The following is a 17640-nucleotide window of genomic DNA, read 5'->3' as shown; positions in this document are numbered from 1 at the left end:
ATTACTAATCACAATATAGGAACTAAAACTATTAATTGATGTAAATAAGACAAGTAAGTTATTTTAAAACTAAAAGAGTAATTGAAATAGAAAAATTAAAAGGTCACTAAAATGTTGTCATTCTGTGGCCATGTTGCTCTGCCTAGATGCTTTCTGATGTGAAAGCTTTTATTCTGTGGTTTCTTTGTTTTTATTAGTTAAACACATCGTGAAAAGAACATATGTGGGAATGCTTGAGGATTAATTTGGATTTCCTAATCCACATTATGATAAGAATTCCTGAGAACCCTACAGCATGGGTTATGAAACCATGGTTGTGGTTATGAAACTTCTGGAAAGAAAGTAGGAATTACATTACAATGAAACTTCATGGACAGAGATATCCATCGAATGAATGCCTAATATTGAAAGAGATCTTAAGAGAGCATCTGGTTTGACCACTGCCAGTTCAGAAATACACATTTTTCTTATTTTGCCTTATAGTATCAGATTGTGCTTCTGACCTTAACAAAAACAGAACACGAAAAACTGCATTATTTGCAGATATGCACTTATTTTTTTTTGACTTCACTAAATTGTGCTAAGCCAAAACGTGTTCCTTGTTGAGTGTCTTAGTCTATTAACTCAGACTTCTCACATAACTTTTTTCCCCCTGCTGTAAACATAGGACTTTATTGTTTTATGGTAGGTGGTAAAAGACGACCAGGAGCACCAAAAAACAAACACTCAAAAGACCTGCCTTGATAAGTCAGGTTCCAAGACTGCTCTAGAGCAGGGGTCTTCAAACTTGGCCCTTTTATGACTTGTGGACTTCAGCTCCCAGAATTCCTCAGCCAGCAGGCTGAGGAATTCTGGGAGCTGAAGTCCACAAGTCATAAAAGGGCCAAGTTTGAAGACCCCTGCTCTAGAGCCTGATACAGCAGGAAGAATTAAATCTTGATACTGCAACAGTAATGAAGCCACACCAGTGCCAGAGAGATGTTGAATATAATACAGACACGAATACGCCGATAACAGCTATCTGAATGAACCCAGCCCAATCCTACGAAGATTTCCCTAACTCGGGGACGCAGACTTTTTGCTGCCGTGACTGCTTCGCTACTTGGAGAAAAATTGACTACGAAGCTGGTTTCGGTTTCCGCGCCCATGGTAGCCGTGGAGTTTACCAACTTTCTTGTGCGCGGGGTGCTCCTCTCTCCCCGCCCCAGGCTCCGGCCGTCCCGTCTTTCTTGGCCGGGCATTTGGCAGTGTGGTAGCTGAGCCTGGACCGTCCTGACGCTGCTATTATTATTTGTCATAGGGAGGGGCACAGTATATTATTTTCGCAATGGGCTCGAGGGCGATTTTCTGGCGGTGCCAGTTGTTACAGGGCGAAGCTCTCTTTGCCGTTCACCTCTTCTCCCAGTAGCTTGCGGGCAGGGGCGCTTAGGAAGCCTCTTCCTGCCTCTCCTCGAGACCCCGTGCAGAGACATGGACCAAGGCAAGCCTCCTTCCCCGCCGGTTAACCTCAACGAGTTGCCGGAGGACTCGCCCTACGTGAGGGCGGCTGTTGCAGCGCTGAGGCGCAAAGCTGTGGAGGAGAACCTACAGGTCCGCCAGCCTGACCTTTCTGACGCCTGTCTGATCCGCTTTTTGCGGTGTCGAGACTTCGACAGCAACCAGGCTTGGAAGGTAAAGGGATCCCGGTGTCCAACAGACCAACGGGAACGCGAGCGCCCGCCAAGCCCTCTCCGCTTCCTCCCCTCCTCGCTTCCTCCCCTCCTAACTCAAGACTGGCGCGCGGGTTTCTCCAGGTAACTTTTCTAAACTCCCTGTCTGGCTGGGGCTCTTCCTTCTCGCCGCCCTCGCATAGATCCTTCCGTGCCAAAGAGCTGGAAGGAGACAGGCTTATAAGGACCCTGTTTATCCTGAGCGACCTTCGGCCGAGTGCCTCCACCGACTTCTCGAGAGACGCAGTGCCGAAAACGGAGAGGCAAACTGGAGCGTTGCTCTGTCTCTTTCCTGAGACTTCCACGAATTGAAATGTGCTGATTCTGTTAATTGTTGAATTGTTCGATGACAGAGCTCAGCGTGTGCCTGGTTGAAGCTAAACCAGGTCAGAGCTGATTATTACTTCGATGGGAGACTGCCAGGGAAGTGCGGGCTTAGAGAGGAGATTAGGAGAGTTGAAGCCCTTCGGGAAAAAGACATTGTTGCAAGGGGACAACAATGGCAAAACACACCTGACCTCACCATGAGTTAAGTGCTGCCTGGTTTTTACTTCATAATGGTTACCCTTCATCTTTTTCAAATTGCTCTTTCCTCTGGATGGAATATTGGAACTGCAAAATCTTGGACGCCCAGAAACCTATTGTTCAACAGTTGCCATTATTAATCTTTGGCCTTTGAGGATAGGGCCAGATATTCACTGCAGGGATTCCAGGAATGCTGTTTATTTTGTAGGACACTGTTAACAGAATTTTGAAAGCCTTTCCAAAACCTTCACTGCCCCTCCTTTTTAAAGGTAGCATTGGTCAAGGCAAGAACATTCTTTCCCAGAGTCTCTTTTTCATGTTTTCTGCTTTCCCAGTACTTAGCAACTATTTAACTTCTACTTCTTTCTCAATGACCAGAGCTAAATTCCTTTACACAAGGTTGTGATGGTTTTGGTATCAGCTGGAAAGGATTCTTACCTTGTGTGGTAATGACGTTTGTTTTTCCGATTCCAATTTAAGTATGTGTCTATCTTTGGGGGTTTTTTTAAAGCACCACTCATCCAGTAAGGTTTAATTTGTCTTTCGTGCTGTTAAAGTCAGCTATAGTAATACCTTCTGTCACTTTTGTACCTCAGAACAATAAGGAGCACAGAAAAGACAATAAAAAACTGGAAGAAGAATTTAAAACTCTGGAGGAACAATTAGTCAAGACTAATCTCTCAGATTTTTGAAAGATGCTGAGAAAGAAAACTACAATTATACAACTATTGACAGGGTTCATGTTTTCATGCCATGCTAGTATGCCACTGTTTTCCATGTTTGGCTGTTTTTATTTCTGCCTCTATAACCTTTTGTTTTCCTGTGTCATCTTAACTCAAAGTACAATGTTGAATCTGCACAAACCAGACATTGTACCCATCTACAGTAGATTATCACATTTCAAAGAAACAGAAATAAACCTACACACACAAATTCCTATTTTCACAACAGTTGTGAGAAAACAAACACAAGAGAAAGGGGAATAAGGAAAGACAAATATTCTGTTTCCCTAACATTTGTTTATTGTTACTACTTAGTTACATGATTATTATTTAGTATTCTGTCATTTGTCCTTTGTTTATGCTTTCCAAAGTTTTGCTTTCATCTTTCATATTCTTGCTGCTGTTTGAAAAATAAAGCTTTCCGACAATCAACTTCAAAAACCTACGACAAAAATGTATTGGAAATCTGAAACTTCCTCAGAATGTTGGGAATTTAAAAATGTGTATGAAGTGTACAATGACATTGGAGGAATTATCATGATTTTTTTTTTAAATTACAGAGGTTTCTAGTATACAGTTCTGGCTCTATTTGAGAAGGGTTCCTTGTCAGATATATGATAGGAGAGGCTGTTCCAAATATTTTTATTTACTCCTTGCCCAAACACTATTAAACTTTGTTATCTGAGTTTATTGTCATCATGTGATCATGCATGTAAATTTAATAAATCATAATCTTGCAATCTATTAACACAGCGGCTCCCAACCTTTTGGATGCAAGGGCCCAGTTCCATGTAGGGTAGTTTTTCTGTGGACTGGAGGGGGCGTGGTTTTATGCACCGCCTTGCGTGGCCCGGTTCCTGGCAGTCTGCAGACCGGTGCCAGTTCACAGCCTGGAGGTTGGGGATCTATGCATTAACATAGTATGGAGCTTTATTAATTTATGTTCCAACTCACCTTTTGCAAAGCCTTCCTATAACTTGCACTCAGTTCAGATCAAACTGCAACTAATATAGCTACACAGAGCAACATTTATTTATACTGACATTTCAGTCCATGCAAAGCACATATTTGATTCCAGTCTAACTCATTTTGTTCACTAAGAAATTTATGTGCATTGGCATTTTTACCACTATGTCTGGGGCAGGCAATTTGTTGTTACTATTACACCCAATAGTTTTCCCTGGCCTATTTGTAAAAATGCAGAGACAGAAAATGGATTGCAGTCTATGAAAGTGATATGCAGCTGTGCATATTGGTTGTCAGTTTTAGCAACGATAGATAATAGCTTATTTTTATTAAAATTCTCACCTCCTTGTACTGCTTCATTCACATGTTCTTTCTGATCTTCCCACATACCTGTCATACAATATTCCATGTTGGTACTGTAATTGGATAGAATAAGCCTGTGAAATGCTTTAAGCCTGATTACGTGATTATATTGCCAAAACCTTTCCATGTGAATCGGGAATAATATACATTTATTAACTTAGTGCCAAGTGTATGCCCATACATGCTCCAAAGTATTGTTTTATCTCAGAAATCCAAAGTATGCATGGCACTAAGATAAAAAAAATCTATTTCCAAAATGAAGACTAGATGGCAGTGTTATTAAAAATTGCCTGATTCCATCATATGTAACCCCTTAATGTAAGAAATAACAAATGGCAATATTTGGACAACTTCTTTCTCTTATCTCCTATTTTGATATTTGTAAGCAGTTGGATCCATTAAATAGACCATTACCATGATTGCTTCAGAGAATAAAATTAATTTGTTCTGATGTATTAAATCTGAATTATCTGATGTATTTAATCTGTATTAAATCTGATGTATCTTAATATGTGTGTGCAATTTTTTTTTGTAAAATAAAAAGGTGCCGGAACTCACACATGTCATACAACCCGTCTTGCCTACCCTACAAGGTTCTATCCAAAAAAGGTGCCGGAACTCTGTTCTGGGCGTTCTATGACAAAAAAAGCCCTGTGTGTGTGTAATACCAGTAGCCCTCACTTAATGACCAGTTACTTAGTGATCAAAGTTGTTACAGACCCCCCCCCCAAAAGGTACTTACAACCCAGATTCAAGTTTCCATTGTCTGTCTCCCACTCTCAAGGTCCTGTGATTCATTTTGGGCACTTGGCAAATATATTTGCTAAGTGAGTCTATGAAATGTCTTGTTTGAAAAGTAAGCAAAATGTAAAATGAGTTTACTAGGAGGTAAAGCCAAATAGCCAAACCAAATAGGTTCATGGTGAATAAGCATTTATACAGGTATAGGCATAGACAAGAAAGTGCCTGAAACTTCCCATAAACCAGGATTGTAGCATTAGAATCAGAGTAATCAGAGAGTGTTCCTAATCTCAGCTCAGTACCTCTATAAAAGACACCTGGGAGCCAGAAATCTTGCTGATTAATAGGGGATCAAATGCTTATTTCACTCATTAAAATGCAAATCAATTTATAATTTTTTTGAAATGCATTTTTCTGGATTTTTTTGTTATTCTGTCTCTCACTGTTCTTTGTGTTTTTTGCCCAAGATGGCGGCGGCCGCAGCTTGAGCACCATGCGCTCCGCAACGGGCCTCAAATGGGTCAGTTCGGGAGGCCCAGCCGAGGCAGGACATGGTAGGGCAATTTAAGGGGGAGTTGGACGCAGAGACATCTGCTTTTTGGTGGCGCTGAGCCCTCCCTTCCCCTTTGGATAGCGGCGCCGGCCTGGAAACCAATCACGGCTGGGCCTTGTTACCCGGGACTTGCTGGTTGGACGCTGAACCTGCTGCAGGTTTCCTCCACTTTCTGCAGGCTCCCTTCGCTTGTTTTATCGACGTGGACACTCCCCGTTTTTTCGGAGGGGTGGTGGCGACAATTTGCTGAACTGGAGTTTTCGTCGGGAGCTGGGGTTTGTATCAGCTGGCAGGCGCCGTTTTCGGCGGCGCGGAGCCCTCCCTCTCCCCCCGGATGGCGGCGGTGGCTTTTCCGGCCTGGAAATCGGCCACGGTTTTGCCTGCCGCCATGGATTTGTTGGTGGATGCCTGGACTTGTTGCTGGAAAGGTTGTCTGCAGCCCGAACCATCAGTTGGATCAGCTGTTGGGCGCTTGTGGGTAGGGATTTCTTTGCCCCCCCTGGAATGGCGGTAGTGACCGGCAGCCGGCGGCCCGAAGATTGGCTGTGGCCTGGCTCACCTTTTTATGTTGGTTGCCAGGTACTACTATGACCCAAACATCGACCATGGTTGTGTTTCTACACCCGGTTGGAGTTAAGATCCCCCCTATTGATAGTCCGGATGGGACCTGGGACTGGACCGTGGTGGGAGGGCGGTCTTGGATTGGTCACCGACCACCCCACTGGTGTGAGAGGCCAGTTGGGGTAGGCTTTCCCAGGATTCCTTACTCTGTCCACCCCAGGTTGGACTCAGCCGTAGTGAGAGGATGGTTGGGGTTTCTGATTACCATCTCGGGTGAGAGCTGAGTTGGACGTGTGGACTGAGGTATACTTACCGGACTCAATACTACTGTCATCTGGATAATATTTTACATCATCGGACTACCCAGTGTTAATATCTGCCTTATGTGGACGTTTCTTATGATTATATGGCACGCTTGTGTTATTCTGGAGCCGATTTGTATGCTCTCAGGGGGGTTCCTCCCTCCTGGGTATGGCCTGCTGCCTTTTCTTGCACTTCCCTTAATGACGGGCCCAATTGCTGGGACCCCGAGAGGTGGCTGGGCTTAGACAGGGGCCTCGGGTGGATACGTAGTAAGAGGCCCCTGATACATTTTTAGCCGGTTATTTTAAAGGGTTAGGGAGGGGGGAAATAGCAGGGTAGGGAGGGAATTATTAACCGGCACTCAGTCTGGACCGGTTAGGGATCCCGGCGGGATGGGGTTGGGGATGGAGGTTGATGGTTCTGGATGTGTTGGGGTGGGGCTTCAGATCCCCATGATGATAGGGAATGGCAGCAGGTGGTTGCACGGAGGGCCGATTTCGTCGAAACGTTGCTCTTATACCTTCATATATATATTGTTTGTTAAGTATTTAGAATACCTTGCTAGGCCCCAAACATGGGACAAATGTTATTTCCTGTTTCAGCCTAACCCAAGGCCATCCACAGGCAGTAGTCACAGCAGTGACAACTCATATTTGTATGTGTGTGTATATATATATATTATTTTATTTTTTATTTTATTAATATATATATATATATATATATATATATATATATATATATATATATATATATATATATATATATATATATATATATATTCTGTGCAGGAGGGCAGCTTATGTTTGTGAAACAGACAATGATTAGAATATGCAAATGGAGATCAATTTTGAAACATAAAATAAATTTATGATAGGACTTGGATTAGAAGCAAAACATCTTCAAAGAAAAACAAGAAAGTCAATTAGGTTGACAACCTAGGGAAGCTAAGCCTTTCTCACTTTGCTTTCTTTTGTTTATAATTCTTTTGTTTTTTCCTTGAGGGAGACTATCTTAAATTTAGGATAATCTGTCATTTGAGTAAACATGTATAGATTAAAAAATTCACCATCATTGCAGTTGTACATAGGTTTTCTGAGAGTTCTGTTTTCTATTGAATTCCCTATTGAATTCAAAGGCATAAACTTATAGGAAAGTTTATAGATCTAAGCTTGTAACATCCAGACTTTTAGTAGGCTATGTTGTGCTATTATTATACATGAACTTATATATGTATGAAATTATGCTATTATGTTATTTCTGTTCTTAGGTCTTGAAAAACTATCACAAATGGAGAAGGGAATGCCCAGAAATGACTGCAAATCTACATCCACCCTCTGTTCTTAGCCTGTTGCAAACAGGCTACCTTGGAATTTCGAAAGAGAGGGATCCAAGTGGTTCTAGAGTGATCATTTATAGAATTGGCAAGTAACGCTTATGTTGATAATCCTATCTAGTTTCTAAAACCAAAGTGAAGGATAGTGAAGGGGGAGGATGCACACATACAGAGATAGTGGCTAAATTGCCCTAGGACCTTAGGATCAAGACCAGCAGCCACTGCCCCCTCCATTGCACCTTCCATTGTTTTCTTTTGCTCTGTGAGATTGCCGATTTTGGGATTGAGGGGAAGAGAGGGTAGTTCAGGTTTCTCATGGCTAGTTAACAAGGACAGAAAAATGCCTGCAAAAAGAAGCTAAATTTGACTAGATGGAGAAGTGAAGGATGAGCAGCAGCAGCACTGGGCCATCTTTGATAATTTGCTGTCTTGTGTTTGTGTGTGTCTGTGTTTGTGTGTAAACTTGAGGATTTTTTCTCCTCTCACCTTTGCTGCCTTTTTCTTAGGGAACAATTGACCTCCTTCCTTTCCTGTTTTAGACTTTTTTTTAATATAACTTCACAAACTTATTTTATTGTTATGGATCTGTTTATAATTGTTTCTCTGTAATCATCAGTAAAGCTTTTTAAAGTTTAAATATTCATCTATTTTCTCCAGGGTAATTTCTTTTCTATTTTATTAATTGGAATTATATTGAAATATTTTTTGCATAGTCACATTATCTGTTATTATAGAATCACCCTCTTGTAATTTCAGTATCTTTTTTTGTTTTCATCATTGCCCTGGTTTACTTGAAAAGTCTTTTTTGTTTTGCATAATTTATTTTTATTTCCCTTTTTCTAACATAGATAATTCTTCCTATAGAAGCTCGATTGGTTGAGAAATAATTACCTTCTCTGGAAACTTCTTTAATTTCTCTTTTTTTCTTTTTATTTCACTCAGAATAGCTTGTGTTTTCTGTTGCCTTTGCCTTTTGAGTTCATTATTATGGGGTATAAAGTAACCTTTCATGAAAACTTTGCTTGCATATCAAATTAATCTTTATTTTCAAACAAGTTGGAAAGGGGGAAATCTTAAGGCAAATGCTGCACTGCGATCAGCAGTAATATTTGGGCAACATTCAGTCAGATAATTTTATAACATAATTACAGAGGGTTTTCAGGGCCACAAATATGGTATTTGTGAGCTGTTGATTATTAAGGTATGAGAAAAAATGAGACAAACATAGCCAAAAAGCAATAATCAGATAAAAACTAGGGAGTGAAGAGAGAGAATCTGTTTCAACAATCAATTTGGAAGACTTGGAGGCAAAATGTATAAAATGTATAAAAAATGTATAAAACAAAGAGATGCTTTTAATGATGCTAAATCAAATATTTAGTTGCACATCTGTTCAGACTTCACTCTCTCTTATTGATATGTTACATGTTCTAAGAAATTTAGATATAATTCATTTGGAGTTAAGCAGTTTTCAATTCTCTTGAAAATACAAAAAAGTATAAGCAGTTCAGAGAGCATTTCTGTGATTGATAGCTGTCAAAAGAAGATTAGATGCACCATTGTGCCCTTTTACTGCAGGAGTAGAATTTCACAGGTAAAGAAAGCCTCTTGGGATTGTTTTATCCAACGGTAGCTTTTAACCTGTGTTATCCAAGCAATGGAAAAATAAGAAAAACAAAGATCTGTTAGACCGCTTTTTAAGAAAATCCACTCTGTCTCCAATCAAGAACTGACAGATTTGGAATTGATGGAGAATAATTCAGTATTTCATTTCCTTGTCTCATCCATTCATCCTTAGTCTTTGCAAACAATGATGTGGGTATTTCTAGTAATGCTTATTACTCTCTTATTTATATTTGTTGTAATTGTTTTGTTAGCAAGAATAATTATGATAGACTTTGTGAAGTGGCCTATAAGATAAGGCTGTATTTAAATTGTGACTCCTAATTTGGCTTAATTTTAATACAGTTCCACAGTATAAATACTATAGGTGTTTCTTATTGGTGTTTATATATTGGCTTTCATAATATTGTTTGTGCATTTTTATTACTAGGAAAGTTATATCAATTGGAAAAAATAATTTATATCATGATTGCTGTTAAGGCTACCTAGTGCCTGGAATATAGGTAATCCCCGAGTTACGAGCATTCACTTAATGGTCGTTTGAAGTTATGCGATCAGCGCCCCCTAGTGTTTACGAGAAAATACCAAAATTAATAATGTTGCAGCACCATGGCAGTGGTTCACCCTTATGAATGACTGCAGAGGCTCTGCAACATTCACCCTGTTATGTATTGATATAAATCACTTGTAAACTGTTTAGTAATTGTTAACGGCCGAAGCTATTTAAACTCCAGACTGCTTGTCTCTGGAATTGTTAGTTTGCATTTTAGGTGGGAACTACTGCTTTAATTCTACTGGCTGCCAACTAGCGGTGGTCTGTATAAATAGAAGCGAAGCAGTAGTTAGTGCTGCTTCTGTGTTAACTGAATAACACACCCTATTCCCTCCCCCGCTCCCCACAACTGTTTCCCCTTCCTTCCCACTATGCGGGACTCATCTTGTGCACCAGCCTTATTGAAAGCAATCCTGCTGCTGCTGTGCCTTCACTTTCTTTCACTAAGACTTTATCCGTTTGACCGGCAGTGGCTTGTGTTTCTCAGCTCTGTATGAATGGAAGAAAGTGGAAGTGCAGCAGCGGAATTGTTCTCAATAAGGCCAGTGCATGCAAACGAGCAACACACCCTTATTGTTTGAGAGCAATTCTGCTGCCATGCCTCCACTTTCTTTCAACTGGGGCACCCAAGCCCTTGGCAGTGGCAGCCACCTGAGTGTCTATGATTCCCCCCTCCCCAGCACTCAGTTGAAAGATTCCTTTCTGCTCTCAAACTAAGGCTGGCGCATGAGAGCGAGCAGCGCAGCCTGGCTATGGACGGCATTGGTTCCTGCGCCTGGCCAACTCTGACTCCATGCTTTGTCCCATAGGCATGCAAACGAAGCAAATACTTCCCCCCCCAGAAAATGGAAGCTTCCGGGGGCCATGATCTCTTTTGCAAAAAATGGGTGTTTGAACTTGCACAATTTTAAGGCACCCTGGAGCTTCCATTGTTGGCGTGAAAAGCATTTCCAAGCCAACTCTCCTCTCCCTCAAAGGGAAAGAAACCATGGCAGAGAGAAGATTTTTGCAAGGTGAGTCCAGTGCAGTAGGAAAGGAGGGGAAAGCATGAGGTATCTTAGTGGGTCGGGGAGACCTTAGGGGCCTGTTCCATCCCTAGGCCCCCCATGACCTTCCCCACCCTGAGATACCTCAGGTACATTTAGCGAACCACGCATTCACCCACACATTCGATTAGCAAATAAAAGCAAGGAGTGATCTCCTTCAAGGTATGAGATTCACTCCCACAAATTTGAGTTATGAATGGAATGGGCAGGCTACATTCATAACTCGAGGACTACCTGTAGTTCACAATGCACAAGTTTTGGAAAACATAATTAAACTTTTTAATGTTGCCCATTATTCTTGCTGCCCAGTCCAGAATTTTATTTAAGACAAAATATTCACTTTGTGCAGAAAAATTGGTTTATTGTTAAATACTAAATATGTCTCTACCTATGTCTCTCTGTCTATATATATATATGTATTGCATTTAGCACAATGGGACCCTAAGATATTTACAGTAGATGATCTCTTTCGTGTAAGTGTTATGCTATCTGAGCTTATTGTAAGAGAACCAGACACCCAACGGAATGGAGCCAAGTCAATCTTCGATCTCCAAGGATGGAAATTTGCTCATGCATTTGAGATCACTCCAGCAGTGACCAGGAAAATAACATATGTACTCACAGTAAGCATTATTCTTATTTATTCCACTGTATAATATTGTGGTAATTTCCAAGAACTAAAATCAAGTAGCTGAATTGAAGCAGATAAATTGTACCTTTTCAGTATAGTTTTTGCTACAATTCAAAATGACTGAAACCCTCTTCAAACTGAATAAAGAATATGTCTGCCAGGCTGTCCCAATCTTGGTTTTTGTCCATCTTTTATATAGTCAGCTAGGTGTGAAGAAGAACAGTGCTCAGTTTTGCTTGGACACAAACACTGCTGACTCTCTCCAGGTTTGTCCTATTATTATTATAGGTTATGATAGAGCTTAGTCATCTTGGATTGTCTGACACTGTGACTTGCTTATAAGGCAAAGATGTGTACTCTCTTGTGCTTGTAGTCAATAACTTCACATTGTCGCCATAGTTCTCAGTGCACTTCAGCTGACAATTGCTTGAATTAATTTAACCATATCTTTTGGTAGTCCATAATCAAGATCTTAATAATGTGGGAGATACGTCTTAAATAGATACAATTCTGAAGTCAATTCTATCACCTTACAGTTGAGTAGTCAGTAATTGTTCTATAAATACAGTGCCACACGTGCTTCAAAACACAGGTATGGTTGTCTGTATAAAACAACTACATTTAAAACCTTTTCAGAGTATTTGTTTTCTGTGTTGAATATATTGACATGTGCCATATTTTCATGTATGTTGCTTATATAAGTATAAATGTTAGAATATTGGCACTCTCATATTTAGAGTCAGTTTTGTGTAGTGATTAAATTCTTCCTTAAGCTTAAAGCCAGCTGAGTGATCTTGGGCCAGTCACATCCTCTCAGCCCTAAGCAGACAGTGCCAAACCACTTCCAAATAAACCTTGCTAAAAAAAACTTTTCCAGGTAGTTGCAGGAATCAACACTGACTTGGAGGCACAAAACCAAGCAAACTCACCCCTACTTTGTTTTCTTATTTTTCCCTTCTTGGCAGGATGGTTTCCCACTAAAAGTTCGTGGAATCCACTTGATTAGAGAGCCTGTAATTTTTTACCATGTTTTTAATCTAATTAAGCATCTCCTCCCTGAAAAAATCAAGGCAAGGGTAAGTGAGCACAAATTTTTATTTGCTATGGAATTGATCCATTACTATCTCAACACTCATCATATTTTCTTTTGAAATAAATACATCCATTCCATTCTGATTCAACAACTCTTTTATTATTTAATTATTGAGTCTTGACAATTGTTGAGACTAATTGGTGTTATTATGGTCTGATCTAAGAGGGGAGGGATGTTATGTACTGGGCTTTTTGAGGGAATACCACGTGGGTTGCTGGAGCAGCTAACGGCTCTCCAGCAACCCAGACTACAAGTCTCCTGTGCTGCAATTGGCTATCTCCAGGCGGCAATGGTTGATTCAAACCTATTGGCTACCGCCTAGGGGCTAAACTATATATTGCGGCCAGTTGCAGCCATTTCCCCAGTACAGTCATTGCACGAAATAAACGATGAGTTACCCTGTACTCCATTCTGCGTCTTCATTCTTGCGCCAAAGAACCCGCTATTTAACATTTATAATTCTATATTTCTTTTCGATAGTGTTAATTATGACCTAAAGCTGTATTGGCTGGCTGTGGGGGAGGAGGATGGGAGAAGTACTTTCAGATGGAAGGCTGAAACAGGTTTGCTTTCCTGTCTTGTCTACTTATCTCAATTCCATATAACTTTATATACATTTTCTGTATAGATTTATGTTCATTGAATTGTAATCTTGAAAAAGGTCTTTTTAGGCTTTCAGATCCAATCTCCTGGATTAGTGTAGGAATCCATTTTCATGGTACCTTATTTCTAAATTTCATGTGATTATTTGAATTTTTTGCTTTGCAAAAAAAAAAGAAAACTGGATTTTTATGTATTTGTTTCTAGTAGCTTAGCACAGTACTGTATATGAATCCAGATATCATCTCATTGCAGATCCATCTGCATGGGAATAACTTTGCACAAGGGCTCCAGAAACATTTTCCAGCCAGCCTTCTCCCTGAAGAATATAATGGTGAAGCAGGTCCTTTTGAAGAATTTTCTAAAGAATTGATTGACTTTTTAATGGAATCTACTGACTATCTTCAGAGTATTTCTCTTCCTGCATAGACCACTGACATGGAGTAAACTATATCTGGAAGGCTCAGAAATACTTGGTTATTAACCAGAATGAGGTACTGATGAAGCTAATGCTTTAAATTGCAGGAACCACCATCCCCAAAAGAAACACATCAACTCCATTAGGAAAAAATTATGGATGCTTTTTGAAGCTTTCAATCATCTGATGATTTAGATAATGCAGAATTATTTTTGGATCAATGTCAGGTGTTGTGATTTGAGAATAAGGTTACTAGAAAATAAAATGAGAAAGCCTTACAATACATGTGCATTTTATGTGAAGGGGAATTGTTTGCTCCCTAGAAAATGTTACACAACTTCTAATTGTACCACCTGCTGAAATTCAGCCTGCCAAAATGTAAATATAGCTTCTACTGGATCAGAACAAATATTTTCAAAGTAGCTAGCTAAATGTCATGGAGAAGCTGACAAGCATGGTAAAACACTAATAAGCTGTTTCCTATGTTCATATATGTTTCTCAGATTTTTCCCTATTTTTATGCCTTCTTTGGAATAAGTATTTCTTTTATTCATTTTAGTGAAGTATTAATCTGCTGTTTCCTATGTTCATATCTGGGACTCAGACTTTTCTCTATTATGCCTTCTGTGTAATAAGTACTTCTTTTATTCATTTTGGACTCCTTCTGAGTGACGCTATATTCAAAATATTAATATGTGTATGTTTCCTCAACACCAAGCCTCTATGTTCAACGGGTTCTTTCTCAGCACTATAAGTGTCTACTTAGAATTAAGTGCTATAGACTGTGTTACCCAAATTTCTTTGGTTGACATAAATCAAATTTACCAACCAAATTTACTAACATGTTATAACAAAACAGACACTATTAAGGTATAATATAGTCTGGTTCACATAGGCACGATTTACTTGGTTTGTGCTTAGGAACTGTAGTCTAAAACACATACAATATGCTTTTAAACATTGTGTAAATGTACCAATAGCTTTTAAAAGGAATTTCTCTCAGGTGAGCTTAGATGTTACTTCATAATGCAAACAAAGGGATAATAAGCAGCTATGTATCAGTTGGTATAGCAATTACTTTTTTTTACTATTTTTAAAAAAAGTTTAGCTTTTGTTCATGTAATTTAACTGTACTTGACATAATTCTCAGGAATATAAGTTTGGGAACTTCAAGAAAAGAAAAAAAAATCATAAAAATAATATTCATATTAGAAAGCCACCAATGCTACTCTAACAAAGGGCATACTATTATAGCAATGTGGAGCAATATGCATCTGAATTAAATATGGAGGTTGGAAATAGAAACATTCCTCATTTTTTAAAATACTTTTTCAGACACTATAAAGGCGATATTTAATAAAATACTAGTTTGAAATAATGTGAAGGCAGTATATAGGCATACACAAATCTGAGCATCCTTATCTGTTTTGGATAACATTTTTAAGGGAAATCAGTTTAAGGCTACATTGTTACATTCATCTGAAAATAATTATCATTTTGGTTTTCTAGGACTTTTTTTTTAATTGAAAAGTTTTATAAAAGTTACAAAAAATCCCCAAAACCAACCCACCCTAAACCTCCCCTCTCCCTCCCCCACTTCCCAGAGCTGAGTACAGGGTTATAAATATAATAATCATAAACTAACTAACATTAACCAACTATATAAATAACCAAGTTCATAATGCGCTTTAACTCCCCTTTAACATAAATACAAGCAAAATAACAGTATACATAATAATAATATTATGTATACTTTTTTTTCTAGGACTTTTGATCAGGTTTCATTCTTTTCTTTCGCAGAAGGAAGTAAGAGAGAGAAAGAGGAAGGGAAATAAGCATCAGGATCAGTTTGCAAAACCTTTTCTTTTAGGGAGGTTTCTCTTTCAGGGAATAGACTGAATTATATTCCTCCCTGCTGTCTATTGACCTCAAATAAATCTTTTCAGTCACCAGGAAGGATTAAGAAAAAGATTATGTTTCAGACCCGGCCCAAAAGGTACAGCTGGAACTCACAAAGACAAGTTCTGATAAGAAAGCTTTATTGAAGAAAGGTTAGAAACTCATAAATAAATCTAGCAATGGCTGCCTTTTGTGAGTAAGTTGTATGTATGGTAACAATATTCAAGCCATTTTCTCACCTTTTCTCTTTACCTTACATAATGGGTCCCATCTCCCCTCCCCCTTCGTTTTGCACACAGATTGCTTTCCATCTGTGCCTTGTTTTTGCAAGAGTAAATTTGCTCAAATTGTTTTTCTCTGTGAGTCTAATTTCAAAGTCTTCTTGAAAAAAAGCAGGCCCACAAAAAGCACTGGTTTTCAATGGGCTCCAGTGTCTGCACCTGCTTTTCGGAAAAAGTTCAAAGTACAAAGTACTTGTACAAAGTCCAAAGAGAAACAGAACTGATTTGCAGAAGGACAATGGCTCCAAGAAGGCCAGGATTATGTACTCTTTCTAACCTTGTAGTAAGCATAATTACTGCAGAAGCAGGAAAGGGGCTTAAGGAATCGAGGCAGTATTGATTGTTGAAATACTGCCCTGGAATGCCAGCAAGCCTGCCAAAATGGCAGCTAGCATTTGTGGCTACCAGCTAAGAAGTAGAAGAAAAATCCATGAATGCAGAAAGATGTCATAATTGGATAACTGGAGAGCTTTTCAAGTGAATCTTTCTAGTGTTCCCAAGTTAGAATTCCATGTATGGTACAGCATCAACAGCATCAATAGCCTACAGAAGGATGCTTGAACAAAATCTTGCCCATTTCACTTGCATGATCCAAAATCCTAGTGGGAACAACAAGTATGGAAAACATTGAAAGTAAAGGCAAAGTCATGTACCACAAAGTTTGTCAACCCTGGCCACTTCAAGATGTGTAGATTTCAACTTCCATGCTGGCTGGGAAGTTCTGGGAATTGAAGTCCACACTCTTAAAGTTGCCAAGGTTGAAAAACAGTGCTTTACAGTGTTATAATATTTTCTCTCAGATAAGCGTGCAAAGTAATTTCTTAACAGAAAAAAAATTCAGTAGCAACTAAGAAAATTCATGCTGCTGAGTTTTCTGGGTATCTTCATGCTTTCCTATTCTGATTATATATTTTTTTAGTAATGTTAACGTTTATATTTCTGTGGGAAAGGGATTTGGCAGACAAAGACTATTTTGCAAATTTGTTAAGTTAGCTAAAAAAACTGAAGGCAAATATTTTAAAGTTGTAAGCACTTTTCTTGAGCAAAGCCCATAAGAACAATGGGATTTAGCATACATAATACTGAAATATAAAGAAATCAGTTAATTCAATAATGATAAACTTTAAATGCTGGTGTTACACTGTATTTTATATTTGTCTTTTGTAATTCTACTATGCATTTTGCATTTTAAAAGTTACTCTGGGTATTTTTAACTGAATGGTTAAAAACTATTAATATATAATAAAGTGTTAATAATATAAAGCCTTTTATAAATCCTTTTAATAAATGTCTTTTATTCAGTAAGTTTTGGATTATATTCATACAGTATTGAATATCTTCTAACTAGATGAGCAAAGAACTTTGAGTTCTTCCATATGTACTTCTCACTTCACATTTGCCCTAAATGGCTATTGTCATTTGTTCAGCATACAAGTTCCTATGTGTGCAGTACATTCGTGTGTATATGTGTGTGTGTGTGTGTGTGTGTGTGTGTGTAAAAAATACTTTTGAAGCTACTCAACATTCTATGTTTGCACACTATGGAGCAGAACAAGTGCCCATGCCAGCTAGTAGTTGACATGGGAAAGTGTGTCATTCTGACTGACTCAAATCTAATTTTCATAATATAACATCTACTCTTGATCAGACAGAATGACTGTTTATATTTCAGCAGTTTTGACGTGACTGTAGGGTTCTGGGGACAATGGCAATTTTCTGG

The 17640-nt window shown here is 39.0% G+C and overlaps 1 protein-coding gene across 1 annotated transcript; it reads left to right on the top strand.

Moving 5' to 3' along the window:
• Window positions 1-1470: 1470 nt before the first annotated feature.
• Window positions 1471-17206, top strand: TTPA (alpha tocopherol transfer protein; the record flags this gene model as incomplete). Its single annotated transcript, XM_081325605.1, has 5 exons — window positions 1471-1671; window positions 7711-7864; window positions 11428-11621; window positions 12595-12705; window positions 13578-17206. The coding sequence occupies 5 exons, from the start codon at window positions 1471-1473 to the stop codon at window positions 13749-13751; spliced, it is 834 nt and encodes a 277-aa protein (XP_081181731.1). The 3' UTR covers window positions 13752-17206.
• Between the last annotated feature and the right edge of the window lie 434 nt (window positions 17207-17640).

This window comes from Vipera berus (assembly GCF_964194415.1).
Source record: "Vipera berus genome assembly, chromosome: 3".
NCBI lineage: Eukaryota > Metazoa > Chordata > Lepidosauria > Squamata > Viperidae > Vipera > Vipera berus.
Note: the sequence above shows the minus strand (reverse complement) of the source record. Positions and strands in the feature narration are given on the sequence as shown.